Consider the following 17129-nt stretch of genomic DNA (forward strand, 5'->3'; position numbering starts at 1 on the left):
TCAGCAGCAGATACAGAAAGTACTGAAATAGGTTATTTGTTAGTGTTCAGGGACACATATTTGAGAAAGAGCACTATAAGAAGTGCTTATGCTATCACATTTTTCAAGCCTTAAAAAAAACCGTCAGTCGGCTGAGCTGTGAGTAAATTAGCATATCATCAAATGCCCCAGGTATGTTTCTGATCTACCTCAGTTTGGGTTTTAAAGAGCTGCTAACACCTCATGGGGAAGTTTGCACATTTTTTTTTCAAAAGTGCCCCCTGGACCCATACTTGATTGTTGTGGGTTTTTCTCATTGTTTTGTCCTTTTGAGTTTTCTTAATAGGAAATTGAGTGCCCCCAGCTTCCTATGACACCCAGAGCCAGGCCCTCAGACTCTGTGCCATCTACAGAGGACGAGGAAGCTTTGCTGAGAAAAATATCAAAGCCCCCGTCACTCCTGACCTCCTTTCATGCTGCTGGGGGCTGGGAGGCTGGAGGGAGCCTGCACGTCCTCAGCTGGAAGCTAAATACCCTACAACGTCTTCCAAAAGGGCTCTGAACTCAGCTTTCAGACTTCAAAGTGGTGTTCTGTGAGCCACCTGGGGAAGGTGTTTGGCCAATAAATAGGTGACACATTTCATACTCTGACCGATATGGCATGAATATGAAGACAATCAGAGGTATGGTCCTCCCACCAAAAAAATCTCCCGTGACCTACAGCTCCCCACAGGGCAGCTCGAGACCAGACCCCACCAAACGCCCAGACCCCCGGGCCGCAGGCCTGCGTCTCCGTGAGGCCCGCGCAGCCATCTGCTCTGCACGGGACAGGTAACCTGGGACAGGTAACCCTCGGCGCCTCAGAGGAAAAGCGGCTGCAGCGGAGGCGGGAATCCCCCTTTCTCCCCCTTTCCGTGCAGCTGTGCCCAGTGAGCCGGTGCTTTTTTACCTTGTATCTCTTTTTGCATCCAGGAACCGGGCAGGCAAACGGCTTCTCCTCCCCTCCGTTCATGCACATGGAGCTGAGGATGGCTTCGGAGCTGATGGCGCTCTCTGTGGTCCAGGACTCGTCGCTGTCCGACTCTTCATAATCCACCTCCTCCTCGTCATACTCACTGCCTGTGGGGTCACAGAGGGAAGCAGTGTCAGGAGCAGGGTCACTCTGGCCACCCCCAGAGCAGGAGGGGCGCAGTGACGGGACGGGCAGGTCCTTCCCCCCGGGAGAGGGCATTCCAGGCACGAAGGGACTGCAAGTGTGTCCAGCCTCTGGGGCAGTCCTGGGGGGTTAGACACCTGCATGCCCACCTGAGAGGCCACGTTCACGGCTTCCCACAATGCATGGCTACGAATTAGCTGGGGCAGGTCAGCCTGCGATTGCAAAGGTGCCGGGAAGGCTCCGAGGCCAAAACCGAAAAGAACCAATGGCCACAGACACCTCCAGCCCCAACGAACGTACGTACGCACGCACGCACGCACGCACGCTACGCCTGACGTCCCAACAGGTAGAATTCTGTCCCCTTAGTTTTATGCTTTATTGGCCTAGTCAATGCAAGAGGGAGAGGGGGGTTCTATTTTACACTTATTAGGTACCTACACTTTGGTGAGAATTAATTTCAGATCTTTATAGGTTGAGTTGGGAGGACCAAGAGGAAATTTGTAAGTAAAGGGGGGTTACCCCAAGCTAGGGAGCAGGGGGGACAGAGATGCCCGGGGCTCTGAGGGCAAACTGTCAGTGTCAGAACGCAGGTCTCGCTCTTGGAGACCAAACAATTTCCTCTCGCACCTGTCCCCAGGGAACTGTGCCCCGGGAGGGACGCAGGGCTGACACACGCAGTCAGACAGCCCAGGCAGAAGCAGTGGGATTCCCTGTGTTGCGGAGGTTAAGAGCTCTGTTCAGAATTAAATTTAAAATCTACGTCACTGACTTCTGCTCCGGGTGGCGGGGATGGAGAACCACTTCAACCAGCAGCCCCCTTCGGCTCTTTTTAAATGAGGTCCAAAGCCACTTATTTTGAGCTTTTTGCACAATACAACCCTGAAGGACATAATTCTACAGATCATAAACAGTGTAAAATAATATGTTGACAAGTCCTAATGCATTTACAAGCCCGGTGGAATAAATAGGAATTATAGCACAACATTAATAAGAATTATATGGCAGCAATTACAGCTGTGAAATTCATCCCCCAGGTGTGAGGCTAAATTGCACCAGGGGCCTGCCTGGGTGCTCCACGGGCTCACTCTGCTACATCAATTATTTCAACACCAAATATTGGCACTTTTATTGGGTTTCGTTTTAATAGGCATTAATAAGATTGTTTGAAGAGCCAGGAGCAAGGACGCCAGCGTCTGAGGCTAACACTTAAAAGGATCCAGGAAGGAAGGAAGGGACCTCAAGTGGACTGAGTGGCTCTTACGTTTCAGGCACGTTAGACGCATTATCTCATTTAATCTGGTGACCCTGTGAGGTGGGGATGGCTGTCACTTTCCGGAAAGTGAGGAAACAGAGCCCTATGGGGATCAAGAGCTTCTGCCTTTTCAATTAGCGATATGGGAGGTCACGTTTTCCCACGCTGCTCACTAGCCTCCAACGCCAGCAGCTTTCTGAGGGGGCCCCTCTCAACTTCCTTGACTTTGGTTCTTTACCATCTACCACTCAGGTGGAACTCAAAGCCGTCTGTTTTGAAGCCTGTTTAGAAACCGTCAGGTGATGCAGAAACAGCAATTTGGCAAAAATGAGGCTTTGGAGTAAAACGTGGGCTTTAGGAAGCCCCGCTGTCCGTGGCTGTGGCCCCCCAGAAACGAGACCCACCTTGGGAACGCTTGTACAAGACTGCGCACGGGTCTGCTCCACCCCGTCTCTGAGTCTGTGAGCTTTTAAGTGGGGCACTGTTGAGGATATTTTACTCTTAAATGCCACACGCTGGTGTCCTTACAGTGGCTTGTTAGACAACTATAAATGTTATTTCGCAAAGCTCCTCTATTAGGACTTCGGAAGGTCAGAATGACTAATTTATCCATCTTATTGGGCTAATTTGTTAACCTGAACACCAAGAACCATGCAACTTTTACAACTTAGGGGAGCTGCAGCCCAACTAGGGGCTTAATGAAACCCGGCAGAAAAGGAAACTTCAAAACTGCACTCGATGCAAAGGGGCCAGACCCTGAGGGGTGGACGCTGTGGGCATGGTCGCCTGGAAACCATGTGGCATCCAGCCCAGAGTGGGGCAGGGAGGGTGACCACACAACCGATCGTCACGCCAGGACACCTTTGCGAGTGAAAGCCAGTGCTGGGACAACAGGCCCAAATTGGCTCCATCCTGGGCTAAGCGGGCCACACATGCATCCCAGTCATCAGTACAGCCCACGGGCCTTAGGGTGCTCCGTGAAACTGTTTCCTTTGCATGGGGATCAAGAAGGACCTGTTTATACCTAATTGCGTCATAGACCAAAGAAGAGCAGTGCACAGGTGGATTAATGTCTTGGCTCTGATTCGCTGAGTGATAGCTCCTTGACCCCTACTTTCTCTTCTGTGAAATGGGTGCATAGCTCTTCCTTACCGTTTAATTTATGGATTAGAATGAATGTCTATAAGGACACCTGGCCCAGGAGGACCTGCTGCATAAAGCAAGTGCTTAAAATATGGAAGATCGTTTTTGTAATATTACATATACAGAGTACATATAAAATAATATTTTTAGAAAGGCCTGTTGTGAAACCAAACAAAAAATAACTCCGAGATGTTTGGGAATCTCCACTAGAAAAATTGCAAGAGCGACTTCATATCGAAACAGGCGCCGTGTTGGCTGTGGACTCTGCAGTGCAGGCAGATCTAAGCACCTCCTTCCACACTGAGGCCATGGGGACCAGGCTGGGAGCACAGGCAGTGCTACGTGAGCCCTGGCACCGCCACTGACAGGCTGTGTGACCCGGGCAAGTGACACCGCCTCTCTGAGCTTTAGGCTCATCTGTAAAACGGGCTGATAAAACTACCACCTCTTCAGGTTGTTGTGAAGAGTAATTGAGTTCCTGTTTTTAAAGAACAATGCCTGGCATACGGTAAGCATTAAAGGAGCATTTGGTAAATAAACAAGCAAGATGTCACATGAGCAGTTTATTTCATCCACTCTTCTGTTGCTCCTCTTGAGGATACCCGTTTTTCTTAAAACAGAGGAGTGTATGGGGGGATCCACTGTACCCCAAATGCTACCCAGTCATCAAACAGAACTGTCAACAGCTGTGAGGTAGTCCTGTTTGTCTCCTGCCAGAGGGCCAGCTGCAGGTAGAGGCCGCAGTTGTATAAACGCCAATTGCGCGGATGCTAGCGTCCACCTGGAGCTCCCGTCTGGAAAACCTGCCGGCAGGGCCCAGTGTCCTGCAGAAAACACCCGAGGCCAAAAACCCCAACTGCTCTTAGCCTGTTTTCTAACATCTTTGAACTCTAGGAAGAGCTAACCGGAAGCTAAAGTTACAGGTTTAGTTACCCAAAGCAACCGGGGTAACCCTGTCTCCTTTGCTTTAGTAATTTCCTCCTGTCTTTCCAAGGAGAAAAATAACCCCATCCTGTTTCTCCACGTCCGCGTCCTCTGCCATCTCAAAGCTGACTCCAGAAGGAATGAAATCCTAGCACTTTCCAGACGTCGCTGGAGACGGCCCCCAGCCATTCAGGGAAGGCAGGGCGGAGCAAAGCTGGGCCTCCTAGCAACGGCCTCCCAGCTTTTTGATCCTTCATCCCAACCAATAAAAAATTGGGACTATGAGTGTGTGTGAAGATATTTGCTGTAAATGACATATTACTGTGTAAAACATGCAAATGAAAGGATGAGGTTAAATAGTCAACACATGTATTAGTAATTATAAGAAATATTTTACGAAGTGTAAAGATTTCATATCTCCCTCCTCCTCCTCACAGACCACCTTGTGTGCCCACCGTGGGAGCCACTGCTCTCCAGGCCGGCGGTGGGGAGGTGGGGGTCAACAGGACACGTCACAGCCGGCTTTGAGGTGATCAGATGGAAATGAGGCTTTGGACTATTCCAGGGGAGGAGAGGGGGCTTTAAGGAATGGATGCATTCATTCATTTATTCATTCATTCACTCATCTAACCCTGACCTCGAGCGGAATGGGTACCCTGTCGAAGCCCTGCCCTGCGAGCCTACAGGTGAAGTGCTGGGCTCCAAGCCAGGAGACAGAGGGACAAAAACAAGCAGAGCTGCGTTCTCTGAGCCTCCACCATCCAGAACCCATAAATGTTAATTTCTGCATACTTTGGGAAGCAGAAATTAATAAAAAAGTATCTCCCTGTGTGAAAGAGGGGAAACACCCAACACCCTACCTGTGCTGTAAGCCAGGGCGGAAAGAGTTGTGGAGCATGGGAGTCACGGGGTAGAAAATGTAATGTCACTGTGCACTGTCGCTTGTAAAAACTGGCTGCCACTAGTCTTCCTGGGGTTGAATTTGCCATTTTCATACGTTACGTTTGCATAGTCCCCCCCAGGGGGGCCTGACGTGGGCAGGACAGCGGCTGAGAGAGGTGCCTCGGTAGCCCCAACAGCTCATGTCAGCATTTCCATTTGGGAATTGAGCAAAACCTAGTAGATAGGATTTCATGATAAGGCTGAAAAATTAGGCTGAAAATTCCTCCTGGTTGTCAGCAAAGGAAGTGAAAGTCAGAGCTGGTTTCATGAATCACACGAAAAGATAAGGTGGTCAGGAACGCCTGTACACACACGTTTTACCAACCGGCACGGAAGTCACATCACCGCCCGGGAGCCCCGAGGGCCTCCGCCGAGCTCACCCTCAGTCGCCCACAAGAGCCATGTCAAGTCTTGTCCACGCCCCTCAACGCTCTGCCCACCCTGCCCCCTGCTCACCCCTTTATGCATTTGGCCCACGATTCATTTTAGGATCTAGTGTTCTCGCTCTTTGTATTCATAAACATAGGACATACAGATAGATAAAAATATGCCAACCTTTTCCAGAAACCAAATACGCCACATTTTGCTTATAACCTAGGTCATTAATATTCATACAATAGTGATAACTGCAGTGACAGCAAATTAAAGCTCTCCTGGGGTGTCATACTGTGGCAAATACATTAGCAAAGAGCTCCCTTTCCGCCTTATAGACTTATCATTATAAAGTAGCTTTATTGGTACTGACCCACTTTACACGAGCTGAAGCAACAACTGTCTAAAGGAATTGGCAAGGGGTGATTATGAGGAAAGACACGCTAACAGCTCTGAGCCAAATCTAAAAAATTCTTGACCTCAGCACACTCCTGGATGTCACTTTCCCCCATCTCCTTAACTATGGAATGGGTCCTGGTTCTCCAAGCCAGAAGGAATGCCCCCCTCAAAGGCCTCAACACTCTCTAAAGTGTTATTATCTTTGATTACCCCATAGTGCCCAGGGCACTGGGCTCTCAGGAGCCAATGGACATGTGTTTGTTGAGTGAATGAATGAGGGAATACATTGCCGACTTCAGGGTGGAAGGGGACCCAAGGTTACATAGCCTCCACTCTGATCTCCTGCAGTCTTAAAAGATGTAAACAGGTGATCCCACTGCCTGCTTGAAACCTTCCAATGGCTTCCCATAGCGAGGAGCAACCCAATGCCTTATCACGACCTAATCCATAGCATAGTTGCTTGGATCTTTGATATCTGAAGGATATATATATATATATATATATATCCTTTATTTTATATATATACTTTATTTTCTATATATACACACTTTATTTTATATATATATATACATATATATATATACATATATATATATATATAAATAAACTTAAGAACTACTTATACTTGGTTTACTAAAATTGTACACCCATAAATCTATTTAACAAATATTCCTAAATATTCAGATACTATTAAGTAAAGAATTTTTAAAATAAAATGCTCATATATTTAAGTGTTGATTACAAACTTACTCACATTCTACAAATTTCAACAAAATTATGCCAACTTTACCACTGAAGTAGTTAAACTTTAAAAAATCTTAAAAATAGACAAATCATACAAATAATCATAATTTGGTCCTATAGATTTGAATTAGTTTTTCATTATTTCCCTCCTTGAGCTCTGACTTTTCTGGGGTTATAAGGATCAGGCGAGACCTAGAAGAAACAGGAGCTGATCTCGGTCCGAGGAAGGCGGGGGTTTTGAGTTACTGACCAACTGACTCTGGGTGAGGACAGTCAGAACAAAACGATTCAAGAGTGAGCCTGGTGTCACAAATGGCAAGAGTGCATTCTTTTGTATTATATTTGTGACAACATGGATGGACCTAAAGGGTATTGTGCTAAGAGAAGTAAGTCAGAGAAAGACAAATATCAATATGATTTCACTTATATGTGGACTCTAAAACCAAAATAAATGAATAAACAAAACAGAAACAAACTCATAGATACAGAGAACATTTTGATGGTTGCCAGATGGGAGGGGGGCTGGGGTGGATGAGTGAAAACGGCGAAGTGATTAAGAAGTACAAATTGGCAGTTATAAAAACAGTCACAAGGATGTAAATAAAGTACCGCACTGGGAATAGAGTCAATAATATTATAATAACTATGGTGTCAGATGGTTACTAGATTTACTGGGGTGATCATTTGGCAAGGCATATAAATGTCTAATCACTACATTGTACACCTGAAACCAACATAATATTGTATGTCAACTGTAATTTTGAAAGAAGAGTATAAACTATGCTCCTTTTTGTGCAAGAAACGGGAAATAAGAAGACATAAATGTATCTGCAAATTAAAAAAAAAAAGAACTTTTATGAACTGCATTCCTATTTGTATTGCCTGCACTATTTTTTAAAACTGTATTGTCTAGTAAATCAAAATACCTGGTGTAAAAAAGAACAAAGAGGGAGCCTGCATTTCCTGGGCTGGACGCCTGTTCCATAAACAGGATTTTAAAAGCCCACGTCTTTCTTACCACATCATGTCTTCCGTATAATTACTAGGGCCACTGGAGATCGCATCCAGTGGGGACAAGGGACCCCTCCCAGGGGACAAGGGGCTCATGGCTGTGTCCCCGTCTTGCAGCCCACTCTTGCCCCAGTTCCTACGTTTCCTGCAACCCCACGGCTTCTCACAGTTCCCCGCCAGTCTGCTAACTGAAGTGGAGAAGAACACCTATATTTCACACACAGACACAGACTTTACAGAAGAACCCCCCCCCCCCACCGATGCCAACACTCCCAGAGGGAGCAAAATTTACAGAAATATAAACACATCCTATTGCTTTCACCTCTTGTATTATAGCTGCTTTGGGGCACATTGTATGTTCATTTCTCCATGTTGAGTATCCTCGCAGACTCACTGATTTTCACAGAGTCCGTTAATTACCAATTAGTTACCAGTCATTACCATACTCTACGATGCTTCAATGACCACAACTTGGAAGTCCCTTTAGGTGGTCTCCTTTGTCCTCTTAGTATTTCTCCATTATTATTTTTTAATTTAAATTTTCTTCTCTTTAATCAAAGTTATCATTGCACACAATAAAAAGGCAGATAGCTCTGTGAGGCTTAAAATGAACAAGGCGCGTCCTCCATCCCATCCCTCCCCATAGCAACCACTTCAGGTCTGTTACCTGGGATTTATTTACCTCCCATTTCTAAATAACATGCCTCTACTGCTGTTTCTGATGCTATTGACTTCCTATTATGCAAGATAAGACTTTCGGTCCTTTACCTACCTTCCAACCCTCCTCCTGCCCTTCCCCCTCTCCTAGAATTTCATTACAATACTTGATTTCATTAGTATTCAGTGTTTGTACTGTTAGGACACTGGGCCCCATATGATCGCATTTTTTTTGTCCTTGGAGTTAATAAACACCATTTCCGTGGCCTATGCAGTTGTCGACTTTCTCCTGTGCAAACTCCTTCTCCTCACCGCCACCATCACCACCACCACCGTTGTCATCCTCGGGACAGCTGACACTTATCTGGGGCTCGCCACGTGCCAGGCATAGTTCTAATCATGGTGTGTCTATTAACTTATTAACTCGTGTAAGCCTCACAACAACACTGTAAGGCTGGCACTATGATTATCTTCATCTTACAGAAAATGTAGGCTCAGAGAGGCAAAGTGACTTGTCTGGGGTCACAGAACCCCTCGGGGCAGAGCAGGAGTTCCAAACCTGGCAGTGTGGCTGCAGAGCTCGCATTCCTAACCAGGGTTCTGTACCACTTGCTTGAATTCACCCCAAACTCTCTAACGGAAGTGCAGATCTCCTCTCGTTTAAATCCAACAGGTTTTGGTTAGGTCTTATTTCTCCTTCCTTCTCTCTGCCCCTCGCTCTGCTCCCTCCTTCCTTCCTTGTCCCCAGAGACACACTCTGTCTTGAGCTGTCCACCCTGTCGCCCCAGGCCTGCTGCAGAGCTGTCACCCTGGGATTTCCCTTCGTCACCACCCCAGCATCCCCTTTGCCTCTCCCCACAGGGGTTGGAGGGTGACCCCTTTTTTGTGGATTCCATGTCTTCCTCTTTCTTCATTTACTTCTTGCTTGGGTCAGAGGAGGTAAAATTTTGAGTCCTTGGATGTCTGAAAATGTTTTTATCCTACCCTTGCACTTGACTGTAGCATGAGGTTAATGGCCACTTTCCCTCTGGATTTTGAAGGCACCGCCCCAGGGTTTTCTAGCGTCTTGGTGCCGTGGAGAACCAGGCCACACGGACTCCTGATTCTCAAAACCTGTCCTCCCTTCTCGGGAGACTTAGGGACCTTTGCTTTTCCCTTTGTCCCCCACGTTCAGAGTATCTGTTGCTCCAATTCTTAAAAAAAAAAAGCGCTGTTTATATATATATAAAACAGCTTTACTGAAATATCATTCACGTACTATCCAATCCACCCATCTCAAGAGCACAATTCAATGGTTTTTACTATTGGTTGTCAGAAAAGTCATGATGTATTGTTTCTGTTTTTCGTTGCAAAAATGCATCATGCCTTTTCCGACAACCCAATATATTCACAGAGTAGTGCAGCCTCACCAGTCAATTTTAGAACTTTTCCATCGCTCTGCAGAGAAACCACATGCCCCTTATGTGGCTCCAATTCTTGAGGCTTTCTGGGGTTCTTAGGTGTCAATCTGCTTGCCTCTGAGCTCACCCCTGTCAGCTGAGGCTCCAACTTTTCCAGCCTTAGTCAGCTACGTCGGGACCATTTGCTTTCCCACTTCCACCCCTTTGTTGCTGCTGCCTCATCTTTGTTTGTATCTTTGTGAGTTGAGACTTTAAACTTCATTTTCTGTCATTTTAGGTCCATGTGTGTGATCAGACTGCCATCTTGAACTGGAGGTTCCCTGGTTGCTTGGAAAACATCCTTCTGGCAACAACAAATGTTCCAGGCCCGTCCTGGATCTTTCCTGCCCCCAGACAGTCTGCTTTCGTTTCCATAGGGGGCAGCACAGAGACGCAAGTCCAGGTGCTGGTGGTGAGGGTCAGGCTGTCCCACGTGAGGGCTGGTGTTGAGTCACTGGTACTGAGCCACTGGGGCTGTAAGGACTTCTCTATATGATCATGAGTTCACTGGCAACATTTGCAATTTAACTCTAACATTAACTGATCCATTAAAATGTTATTCACAGGGATGTAAAGTACAGCACAGGGAATATAGTCACTAATATTGTAATAACTATGTATAGTGCCAGGTGGGTACTAGACTCAGTGGGGGGATCACTTCATAAGTTATATAAATGTCTAACCACTCTGCTGTACACTTGAAACTAATAAAATATTGAGTTGAATATCAACTGTAATTGAAAAATAAAAAACAAAAAATGTTATTCAAACTAAACATTTAAATGGATTGTCTCTACAATCTGGCTACCTCCCTAACCTGTCATTTTCCCTCCTTCTCTCTTACGATGCTTGTTTGCCATGTTGGGGTCACTTGGATGACACAGCTCTCCACACTAAATTAGAAGCCAGGTGTCTATAAAATGTTGAGCCTGTTACCTCTTCAGCGCCTTTTCCTGTGCCTCCCTCTCTTTGGACACTCTTCTTCCAGCTTTTCTCCTGGTCGGCTCCTCCTCAGCTAAATCGTCATGTCTTTCGAGAGACCGGCCCTGGTCACCTATTTAAATATCCTGTCCTTCTCTAAGCACTGTCTCCTGGGCACCTCCCCCTGGGCACCTCCACACACCACATCTAGTTTTCTACATGATCTTGTTTTCATCTTTATCTTTCTTCTCCACTAGAAAGTAATCTCCACACCCCCGAATTCCTGGTGTCCTTAAAAGTGCCTGGCACACAGTAGGCACTTGATATATATTTGTCGAACAAACACATGAAAGGCAAGGGCAACATTAGGCCTCCTGACACCAGGCCACTGCTCTTCAACTACATGTTGTCACTTGGGGGAACAGTACCAGTGATGAAGGCATAGTTAAGACACAAAAAATGTAGGTCTCTGAGATTCAGGTGCTGTCACTTAATGGAAAATGAGGTGCATACATCCAATTCCGTCACCTTTCTCTGTGTGGATGTGACTGCTGTCATTTAAGGGCTAAGGTTTTCATGGAGGAGTCTGGGACTTCCCTCCTAGCTCCATCCTCTAGCAGAAAAGTGGGAGGAATGTCACACTAATACCATGGGCTGGTGTCTTGATTTGAGGTCAAGATCAAGGCGAATGAAGTCAGCGTCTTCTAAAACTTGGAAATTCAGATTTTAAAACAATTCCACAAAGCAAGAAATTCTGTATTTGAAAAGGGGCAATCTCAGAAAAAAAGATGAAAAGAAGTAAACACCTAGAAAAAATTGACACCTTTCTCATTAACTGTTATTTCTCATTTCCCTTTACTGTTGTGCCTCTTAATCCTTTTCTTCCTTTCTCTTTGAGACTTCAAAGAAGCCCTCTGTGCTTTTCTCTCACCTACTCACTTTGGAGTCAAACCCCTTGGCTTGTTTCTGATTCTGGGCTTCAGTTTCATCAGCAGCCCTCATCCTGGGGGTGGGGGTGGGGCTCCAGCTGGGTGCACTTCTCTGGGTAACTAATTTCCCAGCTCTCCATCTTGGTTAGAGGAGAAAGCAGCTGCCCTTAAAGCACAATAGTGTCTTCTTTATTGTTCCCATGTCTTGGCTATTTTTCAGGAAAAAATGAGCAACAAGGCATGAGTATCTCCCCAGTACCGCTTGGATGTTGGGGGGTCCCCTCCACCACTGCTGGTTCCAGGTCATCGGTTCCACTATTTTACCTTTGGGGGAGATCAAAACGAGATTCCTCCCTCTTAGTCCTCCAGTTGCTGCCCAGGATTCACGGAGATTTAACCTAACAGTTTCCTGTGGCAATCGGCAAATCTTAGGACCTACTATAACGCAGCGTTGCAGTGGTCTTAAACCTCAGACGGTGACCCGTAAGTGGGTCACGACATCAATTTAGTGGGGAACGACTGCCATTTAACAAAAGGACAGAACGGAACAGAAAGTATCAGAGTGTAAAATGTGCTCATGAAACTTTTGTGTGTCTCCATGCAAAATGCAGTTCTGACCACGTGTCACTGTAAAAAAGCTTAAAGCAATTTTTTTCCAGCATTTCTATTTATAGAACGTCTTTCTAAAAAAAACCCAACATTTCATCCAGAGGAGAAAAAATAAACTATTTTAATGGACATTTATATAGGATGTAACACAGGCTAAAAGAGAAAAGAAAGGTCATTTTGGTGACCTTCAAGAAGGTATTGCGTCAGCTAGCAGGAACCTACAATTCCAACCGGGAAGCCATATTGGCAGGCTGACCCCAGGAGTGTCGGGCCGGCACAGAGAGGAGCTAACGGAGCCTCACCTATGAAAGGGACAGGCGTGGGGATGGACAGAAAGCATGAAGACAGTTCTTCATTGGTTTAGGGCCACGTTCCATCGCATTCTTTTTGAATATTCCCAAGGACAATCTTTGTTTTTGGAGTGGGTGAACCTGGCCCTAGGAAATGGCTCCTAGGCATCCAGAGCCCCTCTGCTGGATGAAGCAGGGACGTGCAGGGCACCCTGGGCTCTGCCCAGCCTGTCCTCAGGAGAGGATAGGAGCCGAGGAGAATGGGTCTCCGTTTGAAGTTTTGCAGCGGAGCTCAGGAGGGCTGGTGGCGAGCATGAGGGTGAGGGGGCCGACTGGAGCCCAACTCAGAAAGCAGAGGTCCAGGTGTATCCCAGGGCAGCTGGTAGGTTCGTCTTCCCCATCACCCTCACCAGCTGTCAGAGGGCGAGTTCCACGAGGCAGGCCTTGCTGTCCTTATTCCCGCAGCCTCCAGCTCCCAGCATGCTGTGCAGCTCGAGCAGGCCTCAGCTGTTTGGGGAATGAAGGAAATCCACGGCCGAGCCCCGTGCACTGCAAGGACCGAACTACTCGGCACCCTGTGTGTGTAGGGATCTGCCAACCTAACAAGAAATCATGTGGGTAGAGTCATCTGCCTAAAATGCAGGGCCAAACATGCCTAAGATGCGTTTCCATTTCCAACACAGTGGATTGGGGTACTGATTTCTAATGCTGTTGGGGAAAAAAAAAATGTTGATTTAGGTTGACAGTGCTGCACTTATTTTCATTAATTCCTTCCCAGTACTGAGACCTGGGGACAAACGGACGCACAGTCTCTCGGCCCTCGCAGCGGGGACGTGGGTGCTGGGCAGATTCTCACCACTCCGTGGATTTCCCCACCGGGGGAACGCCTGCTTTTAATAACATGAATTCTGAAAACAACGGGGGCAGAGGACCATCTTTTCTGAAACAAGGGAAGCCTTTCTCTGCAGTATTGAGGCAACTTGCCAGGGCTGGTTATTGGTATGGTGTTTTCCCGTCGTACTATGAAATATAATGTGCCATATTTACAGGGTGCAAACCTACAGACAGGGTGAAGATGTTTTTATACCAAGAGCGAGTTCCAAGAGGAGGGCTGGGAACCAAAGGATGATGGATAGCGAGAGAAAAAAATGTTGTTATAATCAAGATGAGAAGTAATTAGGGTCTGCCAGCAAAAACCAGTTTCCAGTGCATCCGAGTAATTGTCTCTATCCAGACACACAGATGACATGAAAACGCACCATAACAGAAAGCAAGTGGCTCCTCAGGGGAATAATGTCATGAGAGTCACCGAAAGTTCACACAAATCTCAGAGATCTCCCATAAAAGCTTAGTTTCACACTTTGTCCCATGTGGAAACGACAGCCTATGCCACATGAAAAACAAGCTTTATGAGAGTACTTCTGATTTTTAAGAAGGCTATTTGGCTTCCTAACAGGGCAGCTTCCTGAAAGCACCAGTAATGTCGTTTTTACATATTGCACAGATCAGCCCGGCTTCGTCGTCGAGAGGGCCGCATTGAAATCTGGTGAAACGTTATGTGTGTGACAAACCCTGACAACGGTGATTGGGAGAAACTGCAGGTGCAAAAAGTCCCCAAAGAGATCGTTTTAAGTATGTTATAAAAATGAGTCAGGCTTTTTACACCGCAGGCTTCGAGTGAGAGCCGGACAACCTGGCCTTTCCCGCTCACAGCCTTATTCATTTCCTACACGCTCACCTATGAAGCTTTACCTATGCCCTGTCACTGGAGCAGGTTTCGGAAGGCCAAGGTCTTAGGGTGACCATCCAGTGATCCCGATGACACTTTCCCCATTATTTCTGTTTCATCAGCAATATCTCACACAGTCACAAGAGGACACCGTTAGCCTGACTCGCTCAGTGACCTCAGGCAATGCAAGTTCTCCTTGTCACAGGGCCCACATCAGAGGTGAATATACAGGTAAGTGCTTAAACCAGTCCCTGCTACGCAGCACCATCAGCTGTTAGCAACTGCGCTGAGCAGATGCGTGATTTCACAAATGAAAGAGTCCATCAGGACGATGGATGTGGCTCAGTGGGTTTTCTAAGACCTAGGGCTCAGTGAGGGAACCCCAGGAGCAGCGGAGGTTAGAGTTGCCCAATCTCCCCTGCCCATGGGGGGCTCGCAGGGCTGTGGCCAGTTCCCACCCCTGCGGGTTGCCGGCCCTCTCGCTGTGCTCCAATGCTCCATGCTGAGCTGGCTCCTCTACTCTCACCTCTCCCTCGTGGCATGCTCTGGCCCACTTGTGTTTTATCTAAGCTGGAGCTCGCTGGAACTTTGCCACTGGTCACTTCCTCCAGGTTCATTGACCCACGTGCTGTCTGTCCTTGGTCGGCCTCGCTGGCACGTCTCGCCTTCCACCCTGGAGTGCCGTGCTCTGGCCTGGCCGGCCGGCGCCCTCAACAACCCTGCCCCAGCCTGTCCTGGCCGATGTTCTATGACAAAGACATGATACCACTTCCTCGGAAGACTGCATTCTTCTGTAAGATGGACATTTAATTTCAAACGTGGCTTTGAGCTTTCCCCCTTGCCACGGCCTATAACCGTCAACCTCAGCCAGGAGAGGTTGCCTAGTGATGTGAGCACGGCTCCTGCAGTCAGATCGCCAAAACTCAAGTCCTGTTTGTGGGATCTTAGGGAACTCATCTGCTTCAAGGCCCGGTTACCCCACCTCAAAGGGAGAACTGTAATAGTGTCTACCTGACAGCCGTGGTAAGGACTGGCCATTTCACGGGAAAGGCTTTTTTCACCGTGCCTGACAGAGAACAGGCTCAGTACAGACCCTGGGTTGACGGTCACACGCAGTGACAGCGTGACGTCCTTCTTCCTTGCTCAGAATAGAGGTAGGCGGCTCTTTCCTCCACCGCTGTCCCCTTTTCAGTCAACTTCAGGGTCTCTCTGGACACACGTATTGCTAGACTGGAAATCCTGTGTGTTTACAATATGTCGCGCCTAACAGAAGGAGGCCATATAAACGCCACACGGTGATAAACAAGAGGTTTTCCCATGGTTTCGTAACAAGACTAAGGGTTTATTATTAGCAATCTGTTGAAGGCTGAAAACAGGAACCGTTGTGGGCTATCGGTCCCCAGACAAGCTGCAACAGGAATAACCAAAGACCTGTCACTGTGCCCAAACCCTCACATGGAAATGTGATGCACGATATATTTACAAGTTGGACTCCCAAATCATCAGGTGCTTAAATTCTGTTCTGCCTGTGGCCAGTCTGGACGGGAATTTTTATTATAATAAATGAGGATGGCGCAGATTATTTCGGGGGGTGTAGACAGCTGTGTCTTGAGGGCACCAGCCCGGAGGTGCGAACATCACAGCCTCGGCTCTGCTGCTCCCTTCTCCCCGCGTTTCCTCCCCCACATCTCCAGACAGGTTGTCAAACCTCAGCGGTGGCTCCCATCTGAGTCACCTCCCTGTGTGGTAATCCTCGGGGAGACCCGAGGGGCTGCTCCTGACCTGTTTTCCAGAATCTTATCCAGGACAGGGCAGGCCAGAGAGACGCTGATAGAAAGTAGGCTTCATCCATAAAAAGCAAACAAAAAACCACAGTGACAAAAGACACCACCTCACTGCCCTTTTGCCATTTTCTTTCCTTTTAGAGTTAGGAAATGGTACTTCTACCGAGAGCCAACTCTCTGGGCCAAGTAATGGGAGGATTTATTTTGGATTTCTGGGTCTCGTTTTTCTAGACCCTCCACTAACTGGCCCCGCCTCTCTAACTTCATTTAGAATGGTTTGTTTGTTTGTTTGTTTTTTTAGCTGAGCCATCCTGCTACCTGTTGGCAGCTTAGTGGCTGCTCAGCTTGGGCTGGACTCGAACCGATGTTGCTCAGAGCTCAGACTCTTGAGCGAGCTCTTAACCAACTCTCTAACTTCATTTAAGCCCCCCGCCCCCCGCCATTAGCGCCTCTCCACTGGGCTCTCCCAGGAGGCGGTTTCACGACTTTGTCCCTCTTCTGTCCCTCGGCTCCTGCTCTCCACCTTTGCTCTGGCCTCCACCTGCCCCCTTCATGTGTGTTTTCCAGATCTGTTTTCAGTTCCCAGAGAGCCCGGACTCTGTTTTCCGCTTCTCTCCTCCACCTGTAAGTCCTGAGTATGGCTCAGTATGTACTTCTGAACGGATTTAAAAATCCCCAAGCTTGACCTTTCTATGATGTCATCACTGGGTCATAAAATGTCATGGTTGGAAAGAACCTCAGTCTGCTGTGCCAACCTCCCCCCTCTTAAGGGAGACGAGACGCAGGTCTCAGGAGGTGACCTGTCCCTGGTCACTCGCTCAGCAAAGGTGCAGGCAGGGGTGGCAGTCT

At 47.5% G+C, this 17129-nt stretch overlaps 1 protein-coding gene across 5 annotated transcripts in view; it reads right to left on the bottom strand.

The window, feature by feature from the left end:
- The window catches only part of JAZF1 (JAZF zinc finger 1), a 311176-nt gene that overhangs the window by 8445 nt on the left and 285602 nt on the right, over window positions 1-17129 (bottom strand). For all 5 annotated transcript variants that reach the window (XM_019639904.1, XM_019639900.1, XM_019639901.1 and 2 more), the window contains exon 4: window positions 929-1098. In XM_019639904.1, the coding sequence (XP_019495449.1) occupies window positions 929-1098 (170 nt within the window). The remainder of the gene's footprint in view (window positions 1-928; window positions 1099-17129) is intronic.

Source organism: Hipposideros armiger, unplaced genomic scaffold (genome assembly GCF_001890085.2).
Source record: "Hipposideros armiger isolate ML-2016 unplaced genomic scaffold, ASM189008v1 scaffold_47, whole genome shotgun sequence".
NCBI classification, from domain to species: Eukaryota; Metazoa; Chordata; class Mammalia; order Chiroptera; family Hipposideridae; genus Hipposideros; species Hipposideros armiger.